The sequence below is a fragment of the Giraffa tippelskirchi genome, chromosome 9, assembly GCF_054371585.1.
Source record: "Giraffa tippelskirchi isolate mGirTip1 chromosome 9, T2T-mGirTip1v1.2.pri, whole genome shotgun sequence".
Lineage (NCBI taxonomy): Eukaryota > Metazoa > Chordata > Mammalia > Artiodactyla > Giraffidae > Giraffa > Giraffa tippelskirchi.
This window is the reverse complement of record NC_137283.1, coordinates 151,187,436-151,212,543: the sequence shown is the minus strand read 5'-3', so window position 1 is coordinate 151,212,543 and position 25,108 is coordinate 151,187,436. Positions and strand designations below refer to the sequence as shown.

General features: G+C 42.3%; 1 protein-coding gene and 1 pseudogene across 37 annotated transcripts in view; one reads left to right on the top strand and one right to left on the bottom strand.

The window, feature by feature from the left end:
* Nucleotides 1-25,108, bottom strand: part of MTHFD1L (methylenetetrahydrofolate dehydrogenase (NADP+ dependent) 1 like) — a 253,716-nt gene that overhangs the window by 201,993 nt on the left and 26,615 nt on the right. For all 37 annotated transcript variants that reach the window (XR_014065472.1, XR_014065473.1, XR_014065482.1 and 34 more), the window contains exons 8-11: nucleotides 18,968-19,079; nucleotides 11,577-11,665; nucleotides 10,624-10,721; nucleotides 7,714-7,887 (exon numbers count right to left, since the gene is read on the bottom strand). Coding sequence is in view for 16 of the 37 variants with exons in the window: in XM_081530228.1 (XP_081386354.1) it covers nucleotides 7,714-7,887; nucleotides 10,624-10,721; nucleotides 11,577-11,665; nucleotides 18,968-19,079 (473 nt within the window). In the remaining 21 variants the exon portion in view is untranslated. The remainder of the gene's footprint in view (nucleotides 1-7,713; nucleotides 7,888-10,623; nucleotides 10,722-11,576; nucleotides 11,666-18,967; nucleotides 19,080-25,108) is intronic.
* Nucleotides 16,290-16,749, top strand: LOC145521561 (ATP synthase F(0) complex subunit C1, mitochondrial pseudogene; annotated as a pseudogene).

Genomic DNA, 25,108 nt, shown 5'->3' with positions numbered 1-25,108 from the left:
TTTTCTAGACAACGTATGCAAAATCAATCTATGGTACAAGAACCAAATCGAAGGAGACCAGTAGAGACTGGGCCACGCCAAAATCCCTGAATCACTCAACTTCCTTGGACCTTTGTGGTTCACTTACATCACAAAGTCCACACTTAAAAGTCAAGATACAGATACATCTGTACCAAGAGAGCCAATTAAGAAGAGTTATTTAGCAGTAGTGCCAATAATATCAACTTCAGGAAATGGCATAAACTTATCTATCAAAGTGATTTAATAATTAAGCTGATGTCATTTCTTGCTGATGGATAATTTGGCATTTGTTCTTCCAGGGCCATTTACTGAGGGTGTTATGTGGGCACCAAGCCTAAGTCAATGGTCCATACATGGTAAGGTGTGGCCAGACTTGTCCATTAGATGGGATTCTAATGTCCCCACTCCTTCTTGCCATCAGTGTTCGTGGCTTGTCTAGCCATGTTTGAACACAAACCAGGCTGGAGGCTCATTACCTCCAGGGTGGCCCATTCATTTCCTGATAACTTTTACAGTTAGACAAGTTCTTTGTCCTAAAGCAGAGATGTTAGCATTCCTACAGACACACTTAGCCTACTCCCCTTCCATACAACAACCCCTCAAATATTTAGAAGGAATAAGTCCACAGCCCCTAAACACACTAAGGAGGTCACCTCTGCTCTGGGGCTCACCATTGAGCACACACCCTAAAAAGCCAAGCATCATACATTCACAACATCACAGTATAAGAAACAGGACAGGCGAGTATTACATTCCCAAGAAAAGATCCATGAAATTGTTCCTTAGCATATGCTAATCAGTGCTGCAAGTTTTTAAAACTTCTTTGGGCTTATAATTTAGTCTTCTATGAGTTAGAGGGTATGAATCAAATTGTCTAGGACACTCAACCACAACAAAACTGATGACAAGAGTTTTCCGGCCTGCAAAATGCAGCGATGTGATCACAAAGAAGCAACACAACTATCTCAGACCACCACGGCTACACAATCACTCTTTCAGCAAATATATCTTGAGTAGCACTAAGTCCAGGTTATTAGGCCCTGGGGACACAATGATAGCCATGTTGGACTCCACTGCTGACATCACAGAGTTTATAGCCAATGGGAGATAGTAGTAGTGTAGTGTTAGTCGCTCATTCATGTCTGACTCTTTGCTGCTGCTGATGCTGCTAAGTCACTTCAGTCGTGTCCGACTTGTAGCGACCCCCATGGACTGCAGCCTACCAGGCTCCTCAGTCCATGGGATTCTCCAGGCAAGAATACTTGAGTGAGTTACCATTCCCTTCTCCAGAGGATTTTCCCAACCCAGGGATCAAACTTGGTTCTCCTGCATTGCAGGCAGATTCTTTACTTTCTGAGCTAGCAGGAAGCCCCATAGCCGATGGGAGATATGGAGAGCTAAACCGGCAATTACAATGAATTTGAGAAATGCTTAGACAGGGGAAACGGCAATAAGACTGTATTTTGAGAGTACATGGAAGGATAACCTAATTCGATTTGGGACATCAAGGAAGACTTCCTGGAGGAAGTGACATGTGAGACCTGACAAATGAATAAGCATTAGCCAGATAAAAGTGAGAGTCAGTTTGGGGTAATTCACATCCTAGGTCCTGTGCTTTTATTTACTGGGTTAATTTTTATCTTCATTTGATAAATGAGGACACCCAGGCACAGCAATTTTAAGCAACCTGCTCAAGGTCACACGGATTAATAAGCCAGGAAATTAAATCCAGGCAAATGGTCTGATTTCACTAGGTTGTCTCTATGGATGGAAGTTGTTATTGACAATGAGTCCTATAAAGCGTGAGAATGGGGATGACCACTCAGTGAGAGCGAACAAAACACAAAAGGGATAAAGACAGAATTGTTAAGAACACCGTCTCTAAGGGAACAGTGAGAAGAAAAGAGCAAAAGGAAATTAAGAATGATAGGGAAGCCTTGACAGGAGACACAGGTGGGACAGGGGAACCAAGGAAGTGGCCACAGCCTCAAATGTGGTCCAGTGATAATCAGTCACTCGATTTAGCGACAACCTAGCTGGTGAGCCCACCGGAATGCTGCTCGGAGAAGCATAGCTCCAGCCAAAAGCCACAGGCATCATGATCTTCAAGAAAATTCAGGTCACATGTAGGGTGGGTTAAGTACTCTAGTGGCCTTTATGGCCTGCAAAGGAATACAGGCTTGACTTAAATATGTCACAAGAAGGATTATATTTTCATCCCCAAGGATCACTCACATCGCTGCTGGAGAGAGCCAAAAGCAGACACGCCCAGAGATGACCTCCCAAAAGCTTCAGCTAACCATCCAACTCTTAATTAGAAACACAGGACTGCTTTGCGTTCTGCCAACTAATACAATTCAGGAAAACCATAAAGTAGGGGAGCAATCAAAAGAGGGCTACAATAAAAATTTTATTTTGCCTCATTCCTACATTTGGCATCAAAATTTGGCTTAATTGTTGTCTCACAATCTCTAGCTCAGGTTCCCAATGATTCAGTTGACTTAGGAAAGAACAAGCGCCATGTTAACCTAATTTCCTTTTCTGTAAGAACTTCATGGAGATGGAACTGTGGGTGTTATCATTCATTATCTTCCTCATCTTCTCCCAGAGAGTCACCTGCTCCCTCCCACAGGAATCATTTCGTGATTATTCTCTAACTTTTCTGAGGGCATTATTACTACAAGCGTGCTGAAGTGAAGGACTATTTCTATTGAGTTTCTGTCACACGTTCAAGCACAGATGAGCAAAACACATTAGGAAAAGAAATGACACCTTTTCTAAGACAAAATGTTGTTCATTGCCAACTACAGGTAAAAAATGAACTAAAGTACTCTGTGACAATTTGTTGTTGTTTAGTCACTAAGTCATGTCCGAATCTGCGATCCCATGGACTGTAGTCCACCAGGCTCCTTTGTCCATGGGATTTCCCAGGCAAGAGTACTGGAATGGGTTGTCATTTCCTTCTCAAGGGGAATCTTCCTGACCCAGGAATCAAACTGCATCTTCTGCTTGGCAGGCAGTCTTTTTGCCACTGAGCCACCTGGAAAGTCCTTGTGACATTTTGGGCTCATACTAGAAGAAGCTTACTGTTTACTCAAAAGGTCAAAGAGATTGCTTATGCAGAAAGAAGTCATAAAATTGATCCGTTTCTTGAGATCTAGAATCCTGTTGGACAGTATTATTGCCATTAGCCATGGGTTGAACCGTGAACTCCAAAGTTCTTTGCTTAAAGAGGATTTGAATACATATCACTCATCCCAGGCATCTGCAGGATTTGGAAGGTTTTTAAAAAACCTTTTTAAACCTAATGATAAAAATGGGTAACCGTGGTTCACTTGGTTGTGTTTCCCATCACAATTGCCTGAGGCCAACAGTTTAAAGTCCCTGGATGCTTCTAAATATTTCATTCTGCTCTGCAAGCCATGTGAAAAGAAGACAAACTCACAGATCTTTAAATACTTACCCAAAGCAGAAAATTGAAACTTTAGAAAAGTCAATCGAGTTATTTTTACACTGACCAAAATTGTTTGAAGCGTTAAAAGATAAATAAAAATAAAATAAAATCATGTTATTTAGCACTCTAGAGGAAAAAAATAGTGATGTGAATAGTTAAGTTTTCTTTAATGTGAAATTCAGCGTATTCACAGACTTAACAGGCTGGGTCCACACGATTCAGAGAAATTCTAAAAACTTCTGTATGGAAATCAGTGAAGGACGGATGGAGAGGCATACACTTGCAATGCCCTGCAGCTGCACTCCGAGTCAAGTTCTCAAACAAATTCCTTTTCATTAGTGTAACTGGGAAAATATGTAAAACTCAAGAGCCCCTAAGATTCTTTTGGCATTTTTCCCTGAACAAGTCCCAATACTTTTTATTTTGTCAGGCAGAGCAAATAAAGTGATGTGTAGGTGTAAATACCATGCGAAGTGTAGCTGATGAAATACAGATGATTCTGACGGAATAAGAAATACTAAAGTTTGAAGGATAGCTTTTAAAAACGAATTAATCTGTTTTGCATTTGGGTTATTAATAGTAGAAGATTTTTTTAATCCCATGGTTTTATATTTTAATCCCACTATTGATATATTTAAATCACATTTGTACATGAATTCAAATGTACAATAACAAATACTTGTTATTTAGGTCTATTGAAAAATTACTGGGGTATTTGAATTTTTCTAAAGCGTAAGAAAAGACTTATAGTATTCAGGGATAAAAGCAGGACACACACAAAAAAAAAAGAAAAAAAGAAAAGAAAAAAAAAAGCAGGACACAAAACAGTATTTATGACATGATTTCAATGTGTAAAAAGGATAGAAGCAGAGATAAAATTCTGGAAGAAAATATGAGAGATTGTCTTCTTTTAACTTTTCTTTATGCTAAATTTTTAGTCAGTAGAACAAAGTAATTTTCAGATTAAAAAAAAAAAACCTTTCAGGAAAAGGAAAAAAATTCTCCGTTTAATGGATGGGTAATTTATATTTCTAAAGAAGCCGCAACTGTGTGTATAATGACTTGATAATGTCACTTTTCCATCACTGACCTGACCAAAATTAAAGATGATTTTATTTCAAATGAAGTTTTCATTTTAGACTACAAATAAAATGACTGTCTTGCTGTTTTAAACTGATTTCTAACATGCAGCTATTAAAAGATTAGATAACAGAGGCAGTTTACACACTTGAAAAGATATCGCTTGTTGAGTTGGTGAGGGGAGTTTATTCCTCCCCGTCTTACAGAAGATAGTATGGTATTAATTTTCTAAAAACCATCAAACTCTGTGACAGATGCATATATACATCTCAAAGTTCTACACTCCCAGCTTCTTTTCCAATGCAGGTGAAAGGAATACAATTTGGATTTTCGTTCCTTCGTAGGTCTGTAAGGGAATTTATACCACCATTTCAGAACAAGAACTGTTGATCTCTTGGGGTTAAATCTCTACTTGAGAATTCAGGTTTAATTTTCACTGCCATGTGCAACACAGCAGCCAGTCTTCTTCAGCTCACTGACACACACAAAGGCCGGCAGAGCCAGTGCAGACAATGCTCTACTGGGTATGAGCCAACGTGCAGCGGCGATCCTAGACGGCCCCACTGGTGGGCACTCTCCGGCACTTGGCTGGAGGCCAGGCCTTGATGGTATGACTTCAAGTTAGGAATCTGATAATGATACCACCAGAGGCTTTGTTTCAGAAATATCAATTCTGTGTTCCCAGTGAAGGGCAAGGTCTTGTCTAGATTTGTGCTTTTATTTCCAATACTGACAAGCTCAAAACAGAGCCACTCTATGTGGAAAATGGCTGCCTGATTCCGCCTTCATAAACTGAGACTGCATCCTCCTCCTGAGTTTTCCAAATCCCTCCTCTCTTAAGCAGGGTGAGAAAACCAGCAAACCTGCCTACCAAGAGCACTTAAAGCCTGGGAGAAGGGATGACAAATATGTGGATAAGATGCTCAATTTGTTTTGGAAGTTCTTCATGTCCTTCATGTGTAGTAGGGCTTCCCTAGTGGCTCAGTTGGTAAAGAATCTGCCAGCAATCCAGGAGACCTGGGTTCGATCCCTGGGTTGGGAAGATCCTCTGGAGAAGGAAATGGCAACCCAGTCCAGTATTCTTGCCTGGAGAATTCCATGGAAGAGGCTACGGTCCATGGGCTCTCAAAGAGTTGAACACGACTGTGCAACTTTCACTTTTCATGTCTAAGAGTTAATGTATTCACTGTAAACAAATTCATATCCAGCACACTTCCAGAAAAGCAATGATGACTAGATATTTACTCCAAAATCTTGGACCCAGGAGTCCCCCCAAGTCAGCTGGCTCCTTCCACAGATCTGCTCCAGAGGGTGCCTCCGATGGGGCCAACATCTGCTCTTGAGGAGGCTTCCTGCAGCTCAGTTATGGGGACATCAGGGTTGGGGTTCCTAGGTTGGAGAGGATCCCACTAGGATTGGGAATCTAGCTGTAGTGAGTCTGGAAGCCTGAGAGAGGTTTAAGCCACAAAATCGAGGAGCTGCAGCAAGGTATGAATTCCTTAAATACACAGTCACTGAATGACTCTAGCCCTCCATCCCTATTAGAAAACAATAACCAAAGAAGATTGAGAAGAGGACAGGAGGTGGGAGGGTAAAGGAAGCAGAGGAAGAAATATGAAGACATCACTATACCATTAAAGAGATGATATTATAGATGCTATCTTGCTTTATTTGTACTTTTATCTCTATTTGCAAGAATGAAAAATTGAGTTCATCTCTAGGGACTTTTTCCTAAGAACGTCATTGGATAAAAGTACAAAGATGCGTGCTCATAGTTGTTAATTTCAGTGCGGTTTATAATGGCCAAAAATGGGAAACAATTTAAGACCTCATCAACAAAGAACTGGTTAAATAAATTATGGGACATCTCTAGATATTTTCAGGCCTTTTTTCTGTCTCAACACACTTGAAAAATTAGAAACGTGCTGTATGTGGCTGAGCCATAGCTATGCTTCTCAATGCTGGGAAGATTGTAAAATGGAACCCACCCTCATGCCAGGTATTTTTACCACCATTACCACCACTCCCAGTCCCACGCCCCAGCACACTGAAGAACCTGGATGTGAGCAGTAGCATGTCATGCAGTCATGCAAAATGATAACATAGCTCTACGCTGACTCACGTGGAGATAGGTATACAACATACTGTTAATCATCTGCTTGCTTACAGAACAGCGTGTGCAGCATGACTGCATTTATGACGGACTGCATCTGTGTCAAGATGGTCTCAAATGTGAACAGCTGTTTATGCTTTCTTGTTTATAACTTTCCGTATTTTTCAAATTTTACAAGTATGCAAGATTTTTATAACCAGAAAAAGAGAGCACTTACATGAATAAATAGATATGTAAAAAACAACTTAACTATGAGTCAAGTCCAGTAACAAAAGAAATGTCTCTTCCTGTTAATAAATAAGGTTTTGTGCCCCAAGCCTTGGCCTATATATCATTAGTAAGTCAATGCAATGACATTTCAAGACAACAAAGGAATTTATATGGTTTCCTCATGTTCTCTCGGGTCACATTAAATAAATATTTGAAATCCCTTGTTTTCTATTGTTCTTCAGCTGGTGAATGTATTTTTTAAGAGGCAAAATAAAGCCAATGCTCCTTTTCAAGAAAACTATGCATTTGCCTTTTATAAAATGAGTGACATAAATGTAAATAACCCAACGTTAATTCTGAAATGCAAGAGAAATGAGTTTTTATAATGCAAAATCATAAATATTAAGGTTACTAACTGAAAAGTCTGACATCTCACACAAGTATCTGTTCATTTTCCAACGTTATTTCTAAGGAGAGCCCAAAAAAGCATACTGTTCAGCTCAAATATTTTTACTTTCAATTCTTACTTTGATTTTTATCATGAAAAGCAAAATGAAAAATTCAACCAGGGTGATCAAAACACAATATGAGAAACGGAAAGCCAAGCCCTGGATTAGGAACTCGTTACACTTTACATTCTGTGGAGGGAACTCATTTGGTTTGCACTGAAAATAAAACCTTATCTCACATCAAATGAAGGAGTACCAAGTGAAATGGACAAAATAATGTCAAGTTGGAGAAGAGGATGGATTGGAGGGGTGTGGCGATATAAATAGGGCACAGAGTTTTTCAAACGTGAATTCTTAGTAAAAGAGATTTAAAAAATAGCTCTTACCCAGCAACCAAGACGTATTTTCCATTTGCTTGATCCTTTAACCTTTCCAGCAAGGACAAACGTACTTTGGCTTTGCTTTTGCCATAGATTTCAATTTCATCTGCAAGCAATCCTATCTCCTTGGCAAGGATCTCCACAGCCTTTGGAGTCTGTGCTCTCGAAATCTCGATATCACTGGGTGGGGGGAAGAGAAGAGGTAAGAGAGTCTGCTCAGCTTAGGTGGTCGCTGCTAGCATAGAAAACATCCACCCACCATGCCAACAATTAAATCAAATGCTTTGTGGTCCTTTTCGCCAAGTAAGATTATGTACAACTGCTAACAATTAAAGTACATGAGAAAACAGTACATTCCTTTAGATAGAGAAACAACTCCAAAACTCATAATTCTAAACTTCTGCCCAGGTATAAGGATACACCTCTGCCATAGGAAAGGAGACGGTACATTACAATGTGCCCAAAGGCCACCCTTAAAGATAATACCATGATAAGAGCATAAGGTCTTCTCTGGGTCATAGCTGAATTCTTTAACCAGGAATACAGGGCTTATTGCATAATGCTTTCTTACTGGGCTAGCCACATGTGTCTCTTGGCGATTCAAATATGTGGAAATGCTCTTGTGTTTCATCTGCGTCCACACTTTTCCTATCGCTTCCCTAGTTGAAGTCCAAAATTGCATTTCAAAATATTTCATTAATTACATAACTGTCGGTAAATGGAGCTAGTGCCCTGAAGCTCAACTTCAGACACAGGAAATTTTAGGAACTCGGAATGTCACTGGGCAAACAATGATGCACACGTTGCCACTCATCTTAACAGGAATGCTATGGAAATCAGCATGTGTTGAGCTTCTCAGAAGGCTCCTGAGCTCAGCTGCTTCTCTTATCTGGAGTATGTCCAATCCACCTGTCTGTGACTTAGTCTGGGGGGCTGATGTCTGATGGTGCAGCTGTCTCCTGATTGGTCCTGGAGCCCCAGTTTTGGGGCACAGTGGTCTCTCCACTGGCAGGCTCTATTTTTTTCTGTTGCTACTGAAGACAATCTACTCTCAGTCCCCATATTATTTTGTGTTCTCCTCTATGACCCATGAAGCCTGACCTTCATGCAAGAAGTCACAGTAAACCTACTTCCAACACATACTTGAGCTGGAGAGGGGGAAGGGTGTCTTGGCCCGGATGTGGGTGGAGCTCTGTGACTGCAGCCAGATAGGTGGCTCAGACAGTAAAGAATCTGCCACAGTACAGAAGACCCGGGTTTGATCCCCGAGTGGGGAAGAGCTCCTGGAGAAGGATATGGCCACCCACTCCAGTTTTTTTGCCTGGAGAATTCCATGGACAGAGGAGCCTAGTGGGCTACAGTCCATGGGATCGCCAAGGGTCAGACATGACTGAGCGACTACACACACATCTAACCTCTCCCCCAGATCCCCTAGCATTTTCCTTTCTGGTTCTCCTCCCTGCTTCACTGTCCATGGTCCCACTTCATTTTGCCTTCCTGGTTACACCTTTTTTTCTGTCTCTCTCCTCCCACAATCTCCTAAATTGAATAGGCTACTCTTGGAATATCTCCCAGGTTTCCTCTTCACTAGCTGAAGAGTGACGGTGACATCATTCTGATTTTCTGAGTGATTTATAAACTACTCAGCCTGACTTTCTTTCCCCAGTGGCTCCAGAAGTCAGACTTGCTTAAGCAATTTAAAGGCTTTTCCCCTCCAAGGGGATTTATACAAAGACTTTGGTACACAATTTGGCCGAGTTCTTCTCAATTTTTTCTAAGCTCTCTGTGAACAGAATTTACTCACTGACTTCTAAAAATGAAGGTGTGATAACAAAATAAGTAATGAAGAAATATTTTATGAAACAGCACTAATATAGGGATGATTATGACAAAGGACATTCCTTGCAATTTATGCATTAATGAACCATAAGATGACTAAGATGTTTAGTCTATTTGAGGAGTGAAAACATAGCTTGGAGGGTTTCACCAGCCTTGTGGGTATAATCGAATCATAGTGGTTGGCTGTGACCCAAGGAAACAGGTCAGTTCTGAAAAGCAACTGGTTGTCAAGTGAAAAATGAGTCAATTCCTGGTGGTGTTATTGCCTACATTCTGTGTATTACAAGACGGCAGGCAGGATCACCTGTTTAACCGCTGGCCTTAAGTGTGCCTCCTGCAGGAAGGGGGTTGGGCTAATTCAGTAATAGAGGGGCAACCATAGGGAATTCACCATGAGGCTGGAAAATGCATCTGTCATCTATCTGGCTGAGATAGCTTATCTAACGAACTGTTCTAAAAATCACATGCTGAGACTGTCCTGCAGTTTGTATTTCCAAATTCATACAGAGGGAATATGTAGCTTTCACTTCATTAACTATCACTCCAGAAAACATCCATCTGGACTGTCCCAGAGTGTCCCGTCAGAGAGCAGACACCACTGTGTTCTGAAGAAAGCAGAGCTCTACCCCCACGTGGAATGGTGATGGGTTTGGTTGGTCATTTATCCCCAGCATAGAAACCTACAAGGCCCTTCAGACCAAGCTAACTGTGTGTGTTGGGCATCTCTGACAAGGAATAGCATATTCCAAAAAGTACCATATTTTGTCAAATCTAAGGTACCATCATTTTAAGAAAAAACACTACCACTGAATACAAGATACATCTTTGAGAGGAAGGTGCGTGCTGATTTCAGAAGCATGAAAAAATCTACATCTTAGAATCGATAGAATATGGTAAACATGCTCATTATTATTTAATTTTGGAGGAATTAAAGGACAGAAAAAACAGTGCAGCAATTTGATTAGAGAATGCTATCTACCATCAAAGCCATAACACCATGAGTTGTGCCCCCATCCAATGGATAACTTTGGGTATCTAAGGTGAGCTGATGTCAGTATAAACGAATCACCCGAATACCTTGGTACAGGGGACAGAGGCTGAAGTTTCAAGCAGTGAAGTCCCCATCTGTGGTACTGCTGCTCACGGAGCCATCTCCTTCCACTGCTGACCATGTTCTTCAATAGGGGTAGGAAGGAAAGGGTGTTAGACAAGTAAAAGCTGACGTATCTAAACTATGAAAATACCAGATGAATGGATAAGAAAGCTGTGGTACATATACACAATGGAATATTACTCAGCCATTAAAAAGAATATATTTGAATCAGTTCTAATAAGGTGGATGAAACTGGAGCCTATTATACAGAGCAAAGTAAGTCAGAAAGAGAAACAACAATACAGTATACTAACACCTATATATGGAATTTAGAAAGATGGTAACGATAACCTTATATGCGAGACAGCAAAAGAGACACAGATGTATAGAACAGTTTTTTGGACTCTGTGGGAGAAGGTGAGGGTGGGATGATCTGAGAGAATAGCATTGAAACATGTACATTATCATATGTGAAACAAATTGCCAGTCCAGGTTCGATGCATGAGACAGGGTGCTCAGGGCTAGTGCACCGGGATGACCCAGAGGGATTGGATGGGGAGGGAGGAGGGAGGGGGGTTCAGGATGGGGAACACATGTACACCTATGGCTAGTTCATGTCAGTGTATGGCAAAAACCACTACAATACTGTAAAGTAATTAGCCTCCAATTAAAATAAATAAATTAAAACATAAAATAAAATAAAATAATTACAAAATAAAAAAAGAAAAAGAAAATACCAAGCATCATTCATGGATACTGTGTCATGAAAAGGAACAAAAGTTGCAAAATAATCCAAATGGACCTCAGGAATAATTTTACTCACATGTAATTAAATGTGTAGGTTTTTCTTAAAAAAGAAAATCTGAGATCCAAGTACTATTTTAAAAAGTTTGTATTCACTAACTCAAAAATTCTCAAATAACTGGATCAGACAAACCTGAATCCGCAGAGCGGCAGCAAGGAGACTCACATCTTCGGCGATGGGACTAATACCACAGACGCCAGGAGAAATGCATGCAGCCTTCCCTGGGGAAAGAAAAAAAAGACTTTCAGCATATCGTCTTTGGAGCCTACTGTTTTTTCCCTGTAAAATGCCAGGATGACGTTCTCATTTTCAACCAAGGAAGTGAGCATGTCATGGCACAGCTATAGGTAGTAGGTCACCAGATAGGTCCTGGCATAGCTTCGGGGCTCCCAATTGGCCGCAGATTTAGAGTTTGACTGGATTAAAATCTTGCCTCTACCTCTTACTGGCAATTGTGACTTTGGGCTTGTTAATTAATGTTGTTCAACCTTACAGAGTTTGGTGAGAACTGAATGTGATACGGTATGTAAAGTGTCTGGCATATTATATGTATGTTTAAACAATACATATAAAGCCAAAGCAATTCCATGTATGATTACAAAGTATAAAAAGGAAGATCTAAATGCCTATAGAACAAGTCCAGGTAAAGTGCTGTGTGAAAGATCAGGCTTTGTAAAATCCTTGTCCAAAAAGTTTGCCATGATCTTGGAAAACTAAGATCATGGCATCTGGTCCCATCACTTCATGGGAGATAGATGGGGAAACAGTGGAAACAGTGTCAGGCTTTACTTTTGGGGGCTCCAAAATCACTGCAGATGGTGACTGCAGCCATGAAATTAAAAGACGCTTACTCCTTGGAAGGAAAGTTATGACCAACCTAGATAGCATATTAAAAAGCAGAGACATTACTTTGCCAACAAAGGTCCATCTAGTTAAGGCTATGGTTTTTTCAGTGGTCATGTATGGATGTGAGAGTTGGACTGTGAAGAAAGCTGAGTACTGAAGAATTGATGCTTTTGAATTGTGGTGTTGCAGAAGACTCTTGAGAGTCCCTTGGACTGCAAGGAGATCCACCCAGTCCATCCTAAAGGAGATCAGTCCTGGGTGTTCACCGGAAAGACTGATGTTGAAGCTGAAACTCCAATACTTGGGCCACCTCATGCAAAGAGTTGACTCATTGGAAAAGACCCTGATGCTGGGAGGGATTGGGGGCAGGAGGAGAAGGGGATGACAGAGGATGAGATGGCTGGATGGCATCACCGACTCGATGGACATGAGTTTGGGTAGACTCAGGGAGTTGGTGATGGACAGGGAGGCCTGGAGTGCTGCGATTCGTGGGGTCGCAAAGTCAGACATGACCGAGCGACTGAACTGAACTGTCCTAAAAGTGACAGAGCCGGGCTCAGAGGTAAAGAGCCTGTGTGCCCAATGCAGGAGACACAGGTTTGATCCCTGGTCCAGGAGGATCCTACATGCCATGCGTGAAGCAACCAAGACCATTCGCCACAATTACTGAGCCTGTGCTCCAGAGCCCTGGAACCAAAACGATTGCAGCCCGTGCGCCCCAGAGCCCTTGCTCTGCAACAAGGGAAGCCACCACAATGAGACACTTGTTCCTTGCAACTACAGAGTAGCCGTCACTCGCTGCAATTAGAGGAAAGCCTGAGTAGCAACAAAGACTCAGCACAGCCCAGAGGAAATAAATAAATAAAATTATTAAAAAAAAAAATGACAGAGCCAATGCTCCATCAAAGCTGAGAAATGAGAATTTCCTTTGATGATCCAGTGGCTAAGACTCTGTGCTCCCAATGCAGGGGAATCAGGTTCAATCCCTGGTCAGGGAACTAGATCCCACCTGCCGTAACTAAGAGTTCGAATGCCGCAACTAAAGATCCCAAGTGCTATAACCAAATAAAACATTTTTAAAAAACTGAGAAATTATATTTTAGGATATTAAGTTTGAGGATTACTTGGATTTCAAAATACAGAGAAGCATTTTATAAGAATTCTACTGTGGTTGGCACTTAGGAAGTTTGCGAAAAGTAAACACACATGTAAAAATGCTTTAGCCGATGTTAACAGTAAATTTTTTAAAGTAAGAGACAATCTTATTCTTTTTTGGACCACTCCACTCTTAAATTTATCCATTTTCCTGACAGTCCTTTGCAAGAAAGAGCACATAACACTTAAGAGTAAGTGTTTGTGATGTTCTATTGTCAAATGTATTAAGGGTGTTAGAAAATCATATCCCTCATGTATTGCTTAAAGAGATTAGCAACACTTCAGTTTTACACATCATATTTAGGCAAAAGCCAAGAGTCTAGAGAATGAGAAAGATCTGTTTTGTTTGAACCACTAGAGATCTGATCTAAAGGTCTTACCCATCCTCTATGGAAAAGAAACATGCTCCCCTCATTCTTATCTCTATGTTTAAATGATGGGGAAATAAAAAGTTGCATTCAACTTATAAATGGATGTTCCATGAGTATAATTATGAATACCCATGTGAATGAAGATTACTTCACCTATAGAATTAAACAGTGAACAATTTCACTCTTAGCTACTATCTTGCATACAATAGAATGCAGCTAAAATCAAGTACGAGTTTAAAAGACAACACAAAAGATACACATATCAAACTTTAGAAGCTCTTGTAGGAACCAGCATTTCTCATTTTAAAGAAAGTTTTCTGAATTTCAGTAATGGTTTAGTGTATTATTTGCTTTTCCTTCTACTATATTCCAGCCAATAAAATGAAGTGTAATTTTTAAATGGGAAAAAAATCCAAGATGGATATCTCAAGTTGTCTGAGTCAGAAGTTAGCTATTTTTTTCTTCCCTATGATATACTTCAAACCTTTTCTATCATAACCACTGCACTGCTTTTGTAGCAGGAATCAGTGCAATCTTAAAATGGAATGGAAAGTTCTGAATCTGGAGAAACAAGCAATTAAGATGGTAACTCAGGGAATCTAGAATACATGGTTAATAAATTTCTTGACTAAGGAGACTCAAAAAAGGAAATCATTACCTCACCACCCCCACTGCCTATGCAGAGGCCAGGCCCCACCTGGAGGGCTGTCCATACTCAGTCTGCAAGTTGAGCAGGGCTCCCAAACCAAATGGCTCTTTTCACTTCCCACTAACACTCCCCATCACAGCTCCTTCCTCCAGGGACAAGTCAGTGAATCACTTTAAAAGATGGCCTTTCACTTATCATTTTTCTTACAGTAACCAAACTTGCCACAATGAGAAAATTTAAGGCTAAGGTGTTATAACATGTTTCCCTGGAAATCAGAAGGGCTCTTTTCAAATAGCAGCTGCTTTGAGACCACCCTGGGAATCTTAGCAACTCTGATCAGCATGAGTCTTGGGATGCAGCCCCCTGACTCCACTCTACAGAATCACGTTTGCTTCAAATGATGCTCTCTCTGAACTACTCTGACCCATTAAGTCATTTTGACACTCTTCTCTGGGCCCCAGACCAGTATCTCCTTTATCTCACTTGGTACATCAGAAACTAGGTCTGAATATTAGGTACACAATGGTTTTACAGAGGATGAATTTTGACCTTTAGTATGCAGAGCATTACAAAATCACAGTCCATTTCTTTCATTTGAAATAATGTTTTAGAAAATAAAATTCTTATACCTAGACAACTGAACCCTGCTATGGCCCTGTTTTCAATCTAAACACAAGACTTATGCCACAAAAGAGGGACCCAATCCAACAAGTTAGGTGTAATTGTTTTCCAAGCACTGCCTCTGGGCTATCAGCCATCATGAAAATCTCTCTGGGGATTATGTATTCAATAAAATGCCCCTATAGAATTACCTCATCATAAATCACCCCATCCCATCTATTTTTACAAGGGGGGAAGGGGTACCCTGTACCATTAAGATGACCAGGAAAATTTCATTATAAAGCCCTGCCTTCACCCAATCATAAGTATATTAAACATTCTTTTCCTCTTAAGTTGAAATAAAAGCAACTTTCTTTTTAATAATGCTTGAAAAATGTCTTCGCTTGCTTCAAGTGGAAAATTATATATAAAAGAGGGAAAAAGCCTTTCTTCAATTTATTCAGAGATTAAATTCTCATACTAATCAAAGTTGCTAAAATGAAAACTTTTGACTACTGAGAAATGAAATGCTATTATAAATAGTGCCGACTAGAAAACGTTCATCTGTTTAATCAGCATAGTGTTTTTTCATCTTTGCCTCTGCACTGTCAGCCCTGTTTTTTAAGTGGAGAACAAGTATAAGGAAATGTCTTTATATCTGAAACTAACTTAAAACTGTAACCAGAGAATAATTCTGAATCCATGTTTAGTCACTCATTCAACACAGTATTTACTAAGCCCTTCCAATGTGTCAGGTAATATTCTGGGCACTCAAAAATCAATAAAACTTCTACTATTGGACCAGATAAGCTAAAAACAAACTGCAATCTGTCTACATACAGAATCTTACTTTTTTCTCCCTAAAGAGAATTGTTACATCAAAATTTAATGTTTTTAAAATACCTTTTAAAAAATAATGGTCTTAAAAAAGAAACACATTAGAAATAGGGCACCATTTCAACCGTAAAACATACGTCAACCTTCATGTAATTGTAGGGCTCACAGGATTCCAAAAGAACACTGAAGTCAACTCTCCTATCTCTAACCAGGGTTGTGCCAAAATCACCCTAAACATAAAAACTCTAATAAAAAACAGCAAGTGAACACTGTATCAAGGAAGCATTCCTTAAAAAAATAACAATAAAGTCATAACTGACTTTCCTGATCCCACTAGGATTCTGAGCAAATTAAAACGGCATGGAGTCACCTTGACCCAGGGAGCACTGTGGTCTGAGCAGGGGCAGCAGGGCAGTGGGAGTACAGACTGAAAAAAATGCAGACCACCGGGGCACTGCTCATTTCTCCTGCTCTGATCTGCTCTTGTACCAGGGGTCTGATCAGGCCTGTGTCTGCCTCCTTCCTGAGTAGGCCAGAGATCCCATCTATATAGCCTTCCTATAGCAGTGGCCCACTGCAGGTGGCCCGGCGGGAATTCCAGACCAGTGTTGTCTCCCGGGACATGGGCGCAGCGGCCAAGTTTATTGGCGCAGGGGCTGCCACAGTTGGTGTGGCTGGTTCAGGGGCCGGTATTGGAACAGCGTTTGGCAGCTTGATCATTGGCTATGCCAGGAGCCCGTCTCTGAAGCAGCAGCTCTTCTCCTGTGCCATTCTGGGCTTTGCCCTGTCTGAGACTATGGGGTTCTTCTGTTTGATGGTCGCCTTCCTCATCCTCTTCACCATGTGAGGCTCCGTGGAAGTCACCTACCCACCCCTGCTGCTTCGACTCCAGGCCATGCCTGGTGCTGGAGTGTGCGAACCTTTACCATTAAACACAATGTTTCTCTAAACTCAAAAAACCCAAAACAAAACAGGTCATGGCATTGGTGGTACAGTGGTGAGCAGAGTTGCCTTCCAAAACAGTGCACATATGCTGTTAATGGGCTAAGTATTTTTTTTCTTTTCAGGAAAAAAAGTTATACCCACAAACTACATATATTTCAAAGAATTTAGTGCATGCTCTCTATTTACTAAAAAGAGCCATTAATTCCATTTCATATTATATTGTACCTCTAATTGCTTCATTCATGTGTGTGTTTGTGAGCTGAGTACATGAGCATTCTGGAAAATTCCTGGGCATCTTCCCTTCAAAGCACCCCAAACCCCCTTGCACCCTTCAGCTCCAAGGGGCTTTTAATCTGATTGGTCAATTCTGGGAGGAGTTACATTTCCTAAAGAGGAAGGTGCATTATTTCTCATTTTGAAAAAATAGTTAAATGAATTTCAGTAAAGCTTTTAGCATATTCCTTTGTTTTCTATTAAGTTCCAATACAATTAATGCTTTTTTAATATGACCAACCTAGACAACATATTAAAAAGCAGAGACATTACTTAGCCAACAAAGGTCCGTCTAGTCAAGGCTATGGTTTTTCCAGTAGTCACGTATGGATGTGAGAGTTGGACTATAAAGAAAGCTGAGTGCCGAAGAATTGATGCTTTTGAACTGTGGTGTTGGGAGAAGACTCTTGAGAGTCCCTTGGACTGCAAGGAAATCCAACCAGTCCATCCTAAAGGAGATCAGTCCTGGGTGTACACTGGAAGGTCTGATGTTGAAGCTGAAACTCCAATACTTTGGCCACCTGATGTGAAGAACTGACTCATTGGGAAAGACCCTGATGCTGGGAAAGATTGAGGGCAGGAGAAGAAGGAGATGACAGAGGATAAGATGGTTGGATGGCATCACTGACTCAATGGACATGGGTTTGGGTGGACTCCGGGAGTTGGTGATGGACAGGGAGGCCTGGCGTGCTGCGTTTCGTGGGGTCACAAAGAGTCGGACACGACTGAGCGACTGAACTGAACTGAATGGAAAAACGTAAAATGGTCATCCCAAGATGACTGAATCAGAAGTTCTATTTATTTTCTCCTTGATACTATTCTCTATGTCACTCTGTGTTGTGAGGCTGCCTAAGTTTCAAGGTCTAGAACGCCTGTACTAGTAGAGACTTCTACTCCTTTTGGCTCAAGTTTTGACCAGCTTTGGGGGAAAAGAAAAAAAAACACCATCCTCTTAGACAGCTCAGTACAGCCCCTCATTCCCACACCATGCTGAAATTGGGAGCCACAGACAACAAGGAAGGAAGGTTCTCTGTCTTCCTCTGCCATTGTCTCTTGCATACGCAGGTCATGGGACTAGAGAGGGTGGGCTGGGTGTGGTCCAAAGCTCTCGTAGCCTGAATGTCTTTCCACGAATGAGAAAAGTGTCCGCCCGCTGGATCCGCTCCTACTAGTCCCCCTGGGTGAGCATCCTGGCTCTGGAACAGCTTCAGCTACCCTGAGAGTGACCTGATGTGATCCAGGACATTCCTGAATCCCTGAGCAAATACCATCAAATATCGACACCCATCCCAAGACCTCTTCTGTTTCTAAGGGTGACTTTCCCAGCATTCTGAAGTGACTCGGGGGCTCCAAGAAATGCTTGAGGGGTCACTGCAAAGGGAAATTATGAACACAGGGCAGCTGATCTCCACTCCCCTCCCTCCGGCAGCTGTGTTTTCATCTACTTTTATGTGTTGAAGTTCACCTAAGATTGCTTTAGGAGAAGGCATTCTGCTGTTTTAGAAAGACTGTGAGAAATACTATTTCTAGGTTACCTCACACATGCACAAACTGCCTGCTGTAGGTCACAACTGACTTGTCTGCTTGATGCCAGAGAACAGCAGGGGACATTTCAATGAGGGGAGGGGAGGGGAGGCGGCTGCTCCTACAACTGGCATCTTGGTTGCTCTTTGCCTGACAATATGGTTCCAATATAAGTAAATGAAAAGGCGGTTACCTTAACTGTGTTCCTATGTTGACAGCGACCATCATTTCAGGAAGATACTCTTTCTGAATAAGGTTAACCTTTCTCATAGCCATCTCGCCTGTTTTGATCAGTGGCCTGGCACCAATCTGAAGCCATTTACCTGATAGAAAGTCATGTGAACAGTTGAAAACAATAGTTTCTGGTTGAATCCAAGAACGGGGAATCTCTTCCGGCTTGGGTGAGCCCAAGACCACAATGTCAGCCTCCTGTAGCTAGAAAGAAAAAGAGAAATATCACACATGTTTTTAACTGTAGCATAAAGATGTGACGATCAGCATCAAATGTCTTCCATGTAACAGATGACAATCGCAATTCCCGAGGTCAGCTCCTCACTGATGTACTGACAGAATCACTTTACTAACAAATGAACTAAGTGCAAACTGAACGTGATTATCATACCCTGGAAAGCAAGCTTTAAAAATTTCTTCCAGGTAGTCACTCCAGCATATAAACTTCATGCTGAGTTGCTTAAGTCGTGTTTGACTCTTTGTGACCCCATGGACTGTAGCCCACCAGGCTTCTCGGTCCATGGGATTCTCCAGGCATGAATACTGGAGTAGGTTGCCATTCACATCTCTGGAGGATCTTCCCAACCCAGGGATCAAACCTGTATCTCCTGCATTGCAAATGGATTCTTTTACCACTGAGCCACCAGGGAAGCCCCAGCATAAATACTGTGTGTATTTTTAGCACTGACACATTTTCACCACTAACTGGAATACTGAGGAAAAGGCTGAAGGCAAGAAAACTGCACTGCTGGGAGGAGGAGATGGTACTCCGCGCAGGGTAACACACGCAGCATCTTGACTTAGGAGGAAGATAGAGATGGTCTAGAAAAAAAATCTCATTTTCCTTGAGGTCTTGCTTATAGTTTCTTGTCACACTGCTTTGCTTTGTTTTGTTTTCTTAAAGAAAAAAGTTGGAATGCAACCCCTTCTACAAAAGACATGTCTGCCCTGTTTGTATTTTGATAACACAGTGCTGGAGGAACATGTCTGGTAGGACAGTTCTGAAGAAGGGTGAAACGTTAGCTCTGGCGTCAACAAAAGAATGACCACCTATCCCAATACCAAGTAAGCACCTGATGACTTCAAACTGGATCCATATATGGAGGTACTGAGCTGAAGAAGGAATCCCAGACCCGTGAGGAAAACAGTGACAATTACGCATGTCAGCTCATAAATACATGAGCTGAGTGTCATTATGCCCATTTAACTGACGAGTAAACTGAGACTGAGGAGTGCAAGAATCTCAGTGGTATGTCCCATCTTCCCAGCGGACCCAGCCTTGGAATATTCAATACTGTTGATGCAGAAAGAGGGAGGCTGACTGCCCTCCACTTTCCAGTACTGACAGCCCTTCCATCATTGCTTTTCCCAGACTTCAACTCCCTGCAACTGACGGCAGACTTTTCAGACTCAAACAGACAGGAACAGAAGACAAAACACAAAAACACCCCCATTGCCACTAGCCTCACACATCCATCCAAAAGCCCAGGAAGCGAGCCGGCTGTAGAGGTCCTCATCCACTTCCAGCCTGGACATGCAGATTGCCGAAAAGTACAGGTAGGACCAGGTCAGCGTCACAGTGCTTCAGTGCCCAAACAGCACTGCAGACTCCGCTAAGGGCAAGAGGCTGCATCAGCTCGAGTCTTAGCAATCTTTCGAACAAAAAAGCCAAGATCTAGAGCAGCTCTGAGCTCCCTTGATAAAGAAGCAGGGTGAAAATTTAAACGCACATCTTGTCAAGAGCCAACAAAGCCAATCCTTACAAATTAACAGCCCAGAAACACTCGTCAATCCGATCATGCAAATTGTGCTCACGCTTAGTTGCTCAGCTCTGTCTGATTCTTTGTGACCCCATGGACTGTAGCCCGCCAGACTCTTCTGTCCATGGGATTTTTCTGGCAAGAATACAGGAGAGGGTTGCCATTTCTTTCTCCAGGGGATCTTCCTGACCCAGGAGTCGAACCCACATCTCCTGTCTCCTGCATTGTAGGCAGATTCTTTACCCACTGAACCATCAGGGAAGCCCGATCATGCAAATAGGGCAAAGCAATTGACTGAGTACCACTGAGGAGCCCAACTGCTTTTCAGCTTTTAAGGTGCTCACTGGTTATCAGCATTACCCTTTATTAAGGCACAGGAATGAGTCGGTATTAATCACATTCAAAAAGAGGTCCCTATTGGAAAAACCCACAACAGTGTGAACACAAATTAAGAGGCTTACAGTCAATGTTACCAGCAAGGAGATCAAACCCATCAATCCTAAAAGAAATCAGTCCTGAATATTCATTGGAAGGACTGATGCTGAAGCTGAAGTTCCAATACTTTGGCCACGTGATGTGAAGAACTGACTCATTAGAAAAGACCTTGACGCTCGGAAAGATTGAAGGCAGGAGGAGAAGGGGACGACAGAGGATGAGATGGTTAGGTGGCATCACCAACTCGATGGACATGAGTTTGAGAAAGCTCGGGGAGTTGGTGATGGGGCAGGGAAGCCTGGTGTGCTACAGTCCATGGGGTCGCAAAGAGTCAGACACGACTGAGCCACTGAACTGAACTGAGTGCATTATGGTCACATGGGTTCTCAACAGATAGAGCTGAAAAGTGGCTAGACTTGTAGGTGCTTTTATTTTTAGGGGAAAAATGTGTCCTTAAGGAAAGAGGATTTTAAATGTCCGATAAGAAAACATATGGGATGCCTAGGTGGCGCTAATGGTAAAGAATCTGCTTGCCAATGCAGGAGATGCAAGAGACGCAGGTTTGATCCCTAGATCAGGAAGGTTCCCTGGAGTAGGAAATGGCAACCTGCTCCAATATACTTGCCTGGAAAATTTCGTGGACAAAGGAGCCTGGCGGGCTACAGTCCACAAGGCCGCAGAGAGTTGGACACAACTGAGCGACTAAGCAGCAGCAAGAAAATATACGAGTCCCTTTACCACTGCAGACACTCAACCACAGGAAGACTTGAGAGTAACGCAAATTGTTTAACACCTGTTGTAAGTGATCAGCAGATAAGAAACGTCATTTCCACATTCAACGGTGGCAAAAACAGAACATGTTAAACTATCTACAGAAAAGGAGTTAATATGGACAAGACTGCAAGGCTCATTTTGGAAAAAGCAAGGATCACAGGTTCACTCGAGTCCCTAAGAGCGCTTAGTTTCCTACACGTGGTATCTTCAGTATAACCTGTTATTTTCATTACCTATAAATCTCAGAAATCTCATTCTGACCCCTTAACTGTGTACCTAGACTCCGCTCGAAAGCGGGCTGTGCGAATAAGCAACTGGAGGACAGTCAACCCCCAGAGAAAAGACAAAAATCTCCTCCCACAGTCATGATTGCAATGGAGATGCTAATTCTTTCTGGAAAGGAAAAGTGCTAGATGCTTAAATCAATAAATAAGCCACGGAGGCCCAGGCAAGGTTTTTTTTTTAATGAGCTACAGTTCAAGGAGAATTATCATCTCACTGGCTGTTTCTACTTTCTTCCTCCCTAATGGGAAGGACCTCGGCCAAAGCCTGGCTTGAAACTTTACTCATAACAAAATATTGCCTTCTCTGCTGAGGCCTGAGTGGAAGCAGCTTAGAGTGTACCGCCCACTCCCCAGGCGGAAGACCAAATGTTAAAACAATCGCCAGACACAGATATGCAGGCATTTAGCATGGAGCACGTGGGAATGCTAGAGGGTTTAGATGCCATGAAAACTATTTTTCTTGAAGTTTTTCTTTTCGGGGGTGGGAGAAGGGTGAGAAGTCTCAGAATATGGAGGGGGAGATAGAGGACGGATAGGAGAGATAGGACTCGCAATGTTATAAGGAACATCAAAGTTTTGTACTTAGCAAATGAAATGCACTTTTAAAATGGAAACTACAGAAAAGACAGCCCCACATTCCTGGCCAGCAGACAGGAATTTATCTTCTGCTATCAACGGTTTTGAAAGGGCATATATGAACCTCAGGGATGGGGTCTATATGCATACAGAAAGCTGGGATAGGTTTTAAAAGAATTGTGATTGAACTACCTGAGACCTATCAATCCTGCTTCTACGTCCTTCAAAATGTCATGGACACAGTTCTGTAAACAAAGTTCAAAATGAACAACATCACTTTTGAAAAAATCAGCTGGTGCTCTCTCCAGCCAACGACACACTCCTGAATTTACACTGATTGGAGAGAATGAAAGAGATCCAGGATTCTTCAGTGAATGTTCTCATTCACTTGCCACCTCCACTTGGGGCAGACACTGAGGTTGCTGAGGATCAGAAAATAAGGATCCCGGACTACAAGATTTGAGAGCTAGGATCTTCCCGATGAAGGGGCAGGACAAACCACTGAACTATGGAAAAGAAACAAACACTCTATTTCTACGTATTTTGCCCATACAGTTGGTAAAATACTTAAAAACCCAGCTAGTGTTGAACATCCGGCAGTCCCCATGTGATGGCCTAGAAGCTGTCACAGTTAAGTACAGGGTGAGGTCCCTAGGGAAGGGGAGGTCCCCAGGAGGGAGGGTGGGAGGTGATTCGGCCCTTGTTCTTTCACTTTCAATGAACTGGGACACTCTGCTGTTAGTGCGAGCCTGTTGAGAGGCTTCATAGATCACATTATATTCTGCCCAAGAGTCTTCACAGTGCTCTGTGATGACAGTGGGTGTCTGTGAAATCTCATGGGGCCTGAAGGCCCCGTGGCTGTCTCATAGCAAAGTCCTACCAAGAGTGAGGTGTTTTTCTTTTTTATGAAAAGTCACTTTCTTTCAATAAAAGCCGAATTCTTGAATTTGCTGGCCTTTTCTTGACAACAGATAAGCAGCTGTCAGACTGGGCTACCCTGGCTGCCCTCGCTCCGTCCGCTGTGTTTTAGGATGATGACACTGGATTGAGAAGGGTTGAGGGAGCTGAGAGGGCAAGCATGGTGCAAGCAGCAGGCAGAGGACACCTCTGCAGGAAGCTGGATGCCTGGAACCGAGAAAGGAAAGGAGGCTGGGGGTGCAGGGTGGGATTTGCCAGAATTAGAGATGTAGCTCAACACTGAGGCTTGGATGAGATCTCTGAGGGAAACAGGTAGAACGGGAAGAAAAAGGTGTCTAAGGCATCCCTCAGAACTCGTCCTAAATGACAAGGGAAGAGGGAGAAATGACATGACTCTGGCCATGTCTGGTCCTCCTGACCCAGGAGTCAGGGAAAGAGAACTGGGTTGTCTCAAGCAGGCTAAGGGGAAAGGGTGTTGTCGACCAGTTCCAAATGATGCCCAATGGCCAAGCAAGCTAAAAGCAATTAGGCCTGGAAAATCCCATGGATGGAGGAGCCTGGTAGGCTGCAGTCCATGGGGTCACTAAGAGTCAGACACAACTGAGCGACTTCACTTTCACTTTTCACTTTCATGCCTTGGAGAAGGAAATGGCAACCCACTCCAGTGTTCTTGCCTGGAGAATCCCAGGGACAGGGGAGCCTGGTGGGCTTCCGTCTATGGGGTCGCAGAGTCAGACATGACTGAAGCGACTTAGAAGCAGCAGCAGCAAGTAGCAGCAGTGACTTTATTATAGAAATGGGCATAGGCAACCATGCCTGGGCAAAATCTGCCCTTTGAGTCCAGTGTGTTCCCTCCCTATGGAGATTTCACTGAGACAGTGAACAGTTGTGTGCTTGCAGGCTCAGTCCTGATCGACCCTTTGCAACCCCATGGACTGTAGCCTGCCAGGCTCCTCTATCTATGGGATTTCCCTGGCAAGAACACTGGAGTGGGTTGCCATTTCCTCCTCCAGGGGATCTTCCCAACCCTGGGGTCAAAACCCAAAGGGTTAATAAATAACCTTCCTTTTTCTCAAAAATTCATGTGTTACCTAATCGTTTAACATACTTACCGCTCAACATATGAGAAGAGAGTATCAAAGATGGTCAGTTGTGCCCAAATGATAGAAAAGAGTTAATCCCTCTTCAACTTTACTTGATTCTCACATAAATTACAATGGATGACAAAAGGAAAATGCAACCTCAAATCCAGTAATGGACATACTCTGAAGGATTCATCCAGAAAAAGTCCCTTTCTCACACCCTAGGAAGAAATAAAACTAAAAAGTAAGGCTGAGAAAGAGAGAGCGTGTGCTCACACCTGTGTGTGTGTATTTGTGATGAAAGATAATCTGATAGAGACACAGAACCATGTAGCACAAAATGTGTAAGAGATCAAGTTATGGTTCCCAGATCCACAGGAAGTAAGCCTCGCTTCAGAGGCAGA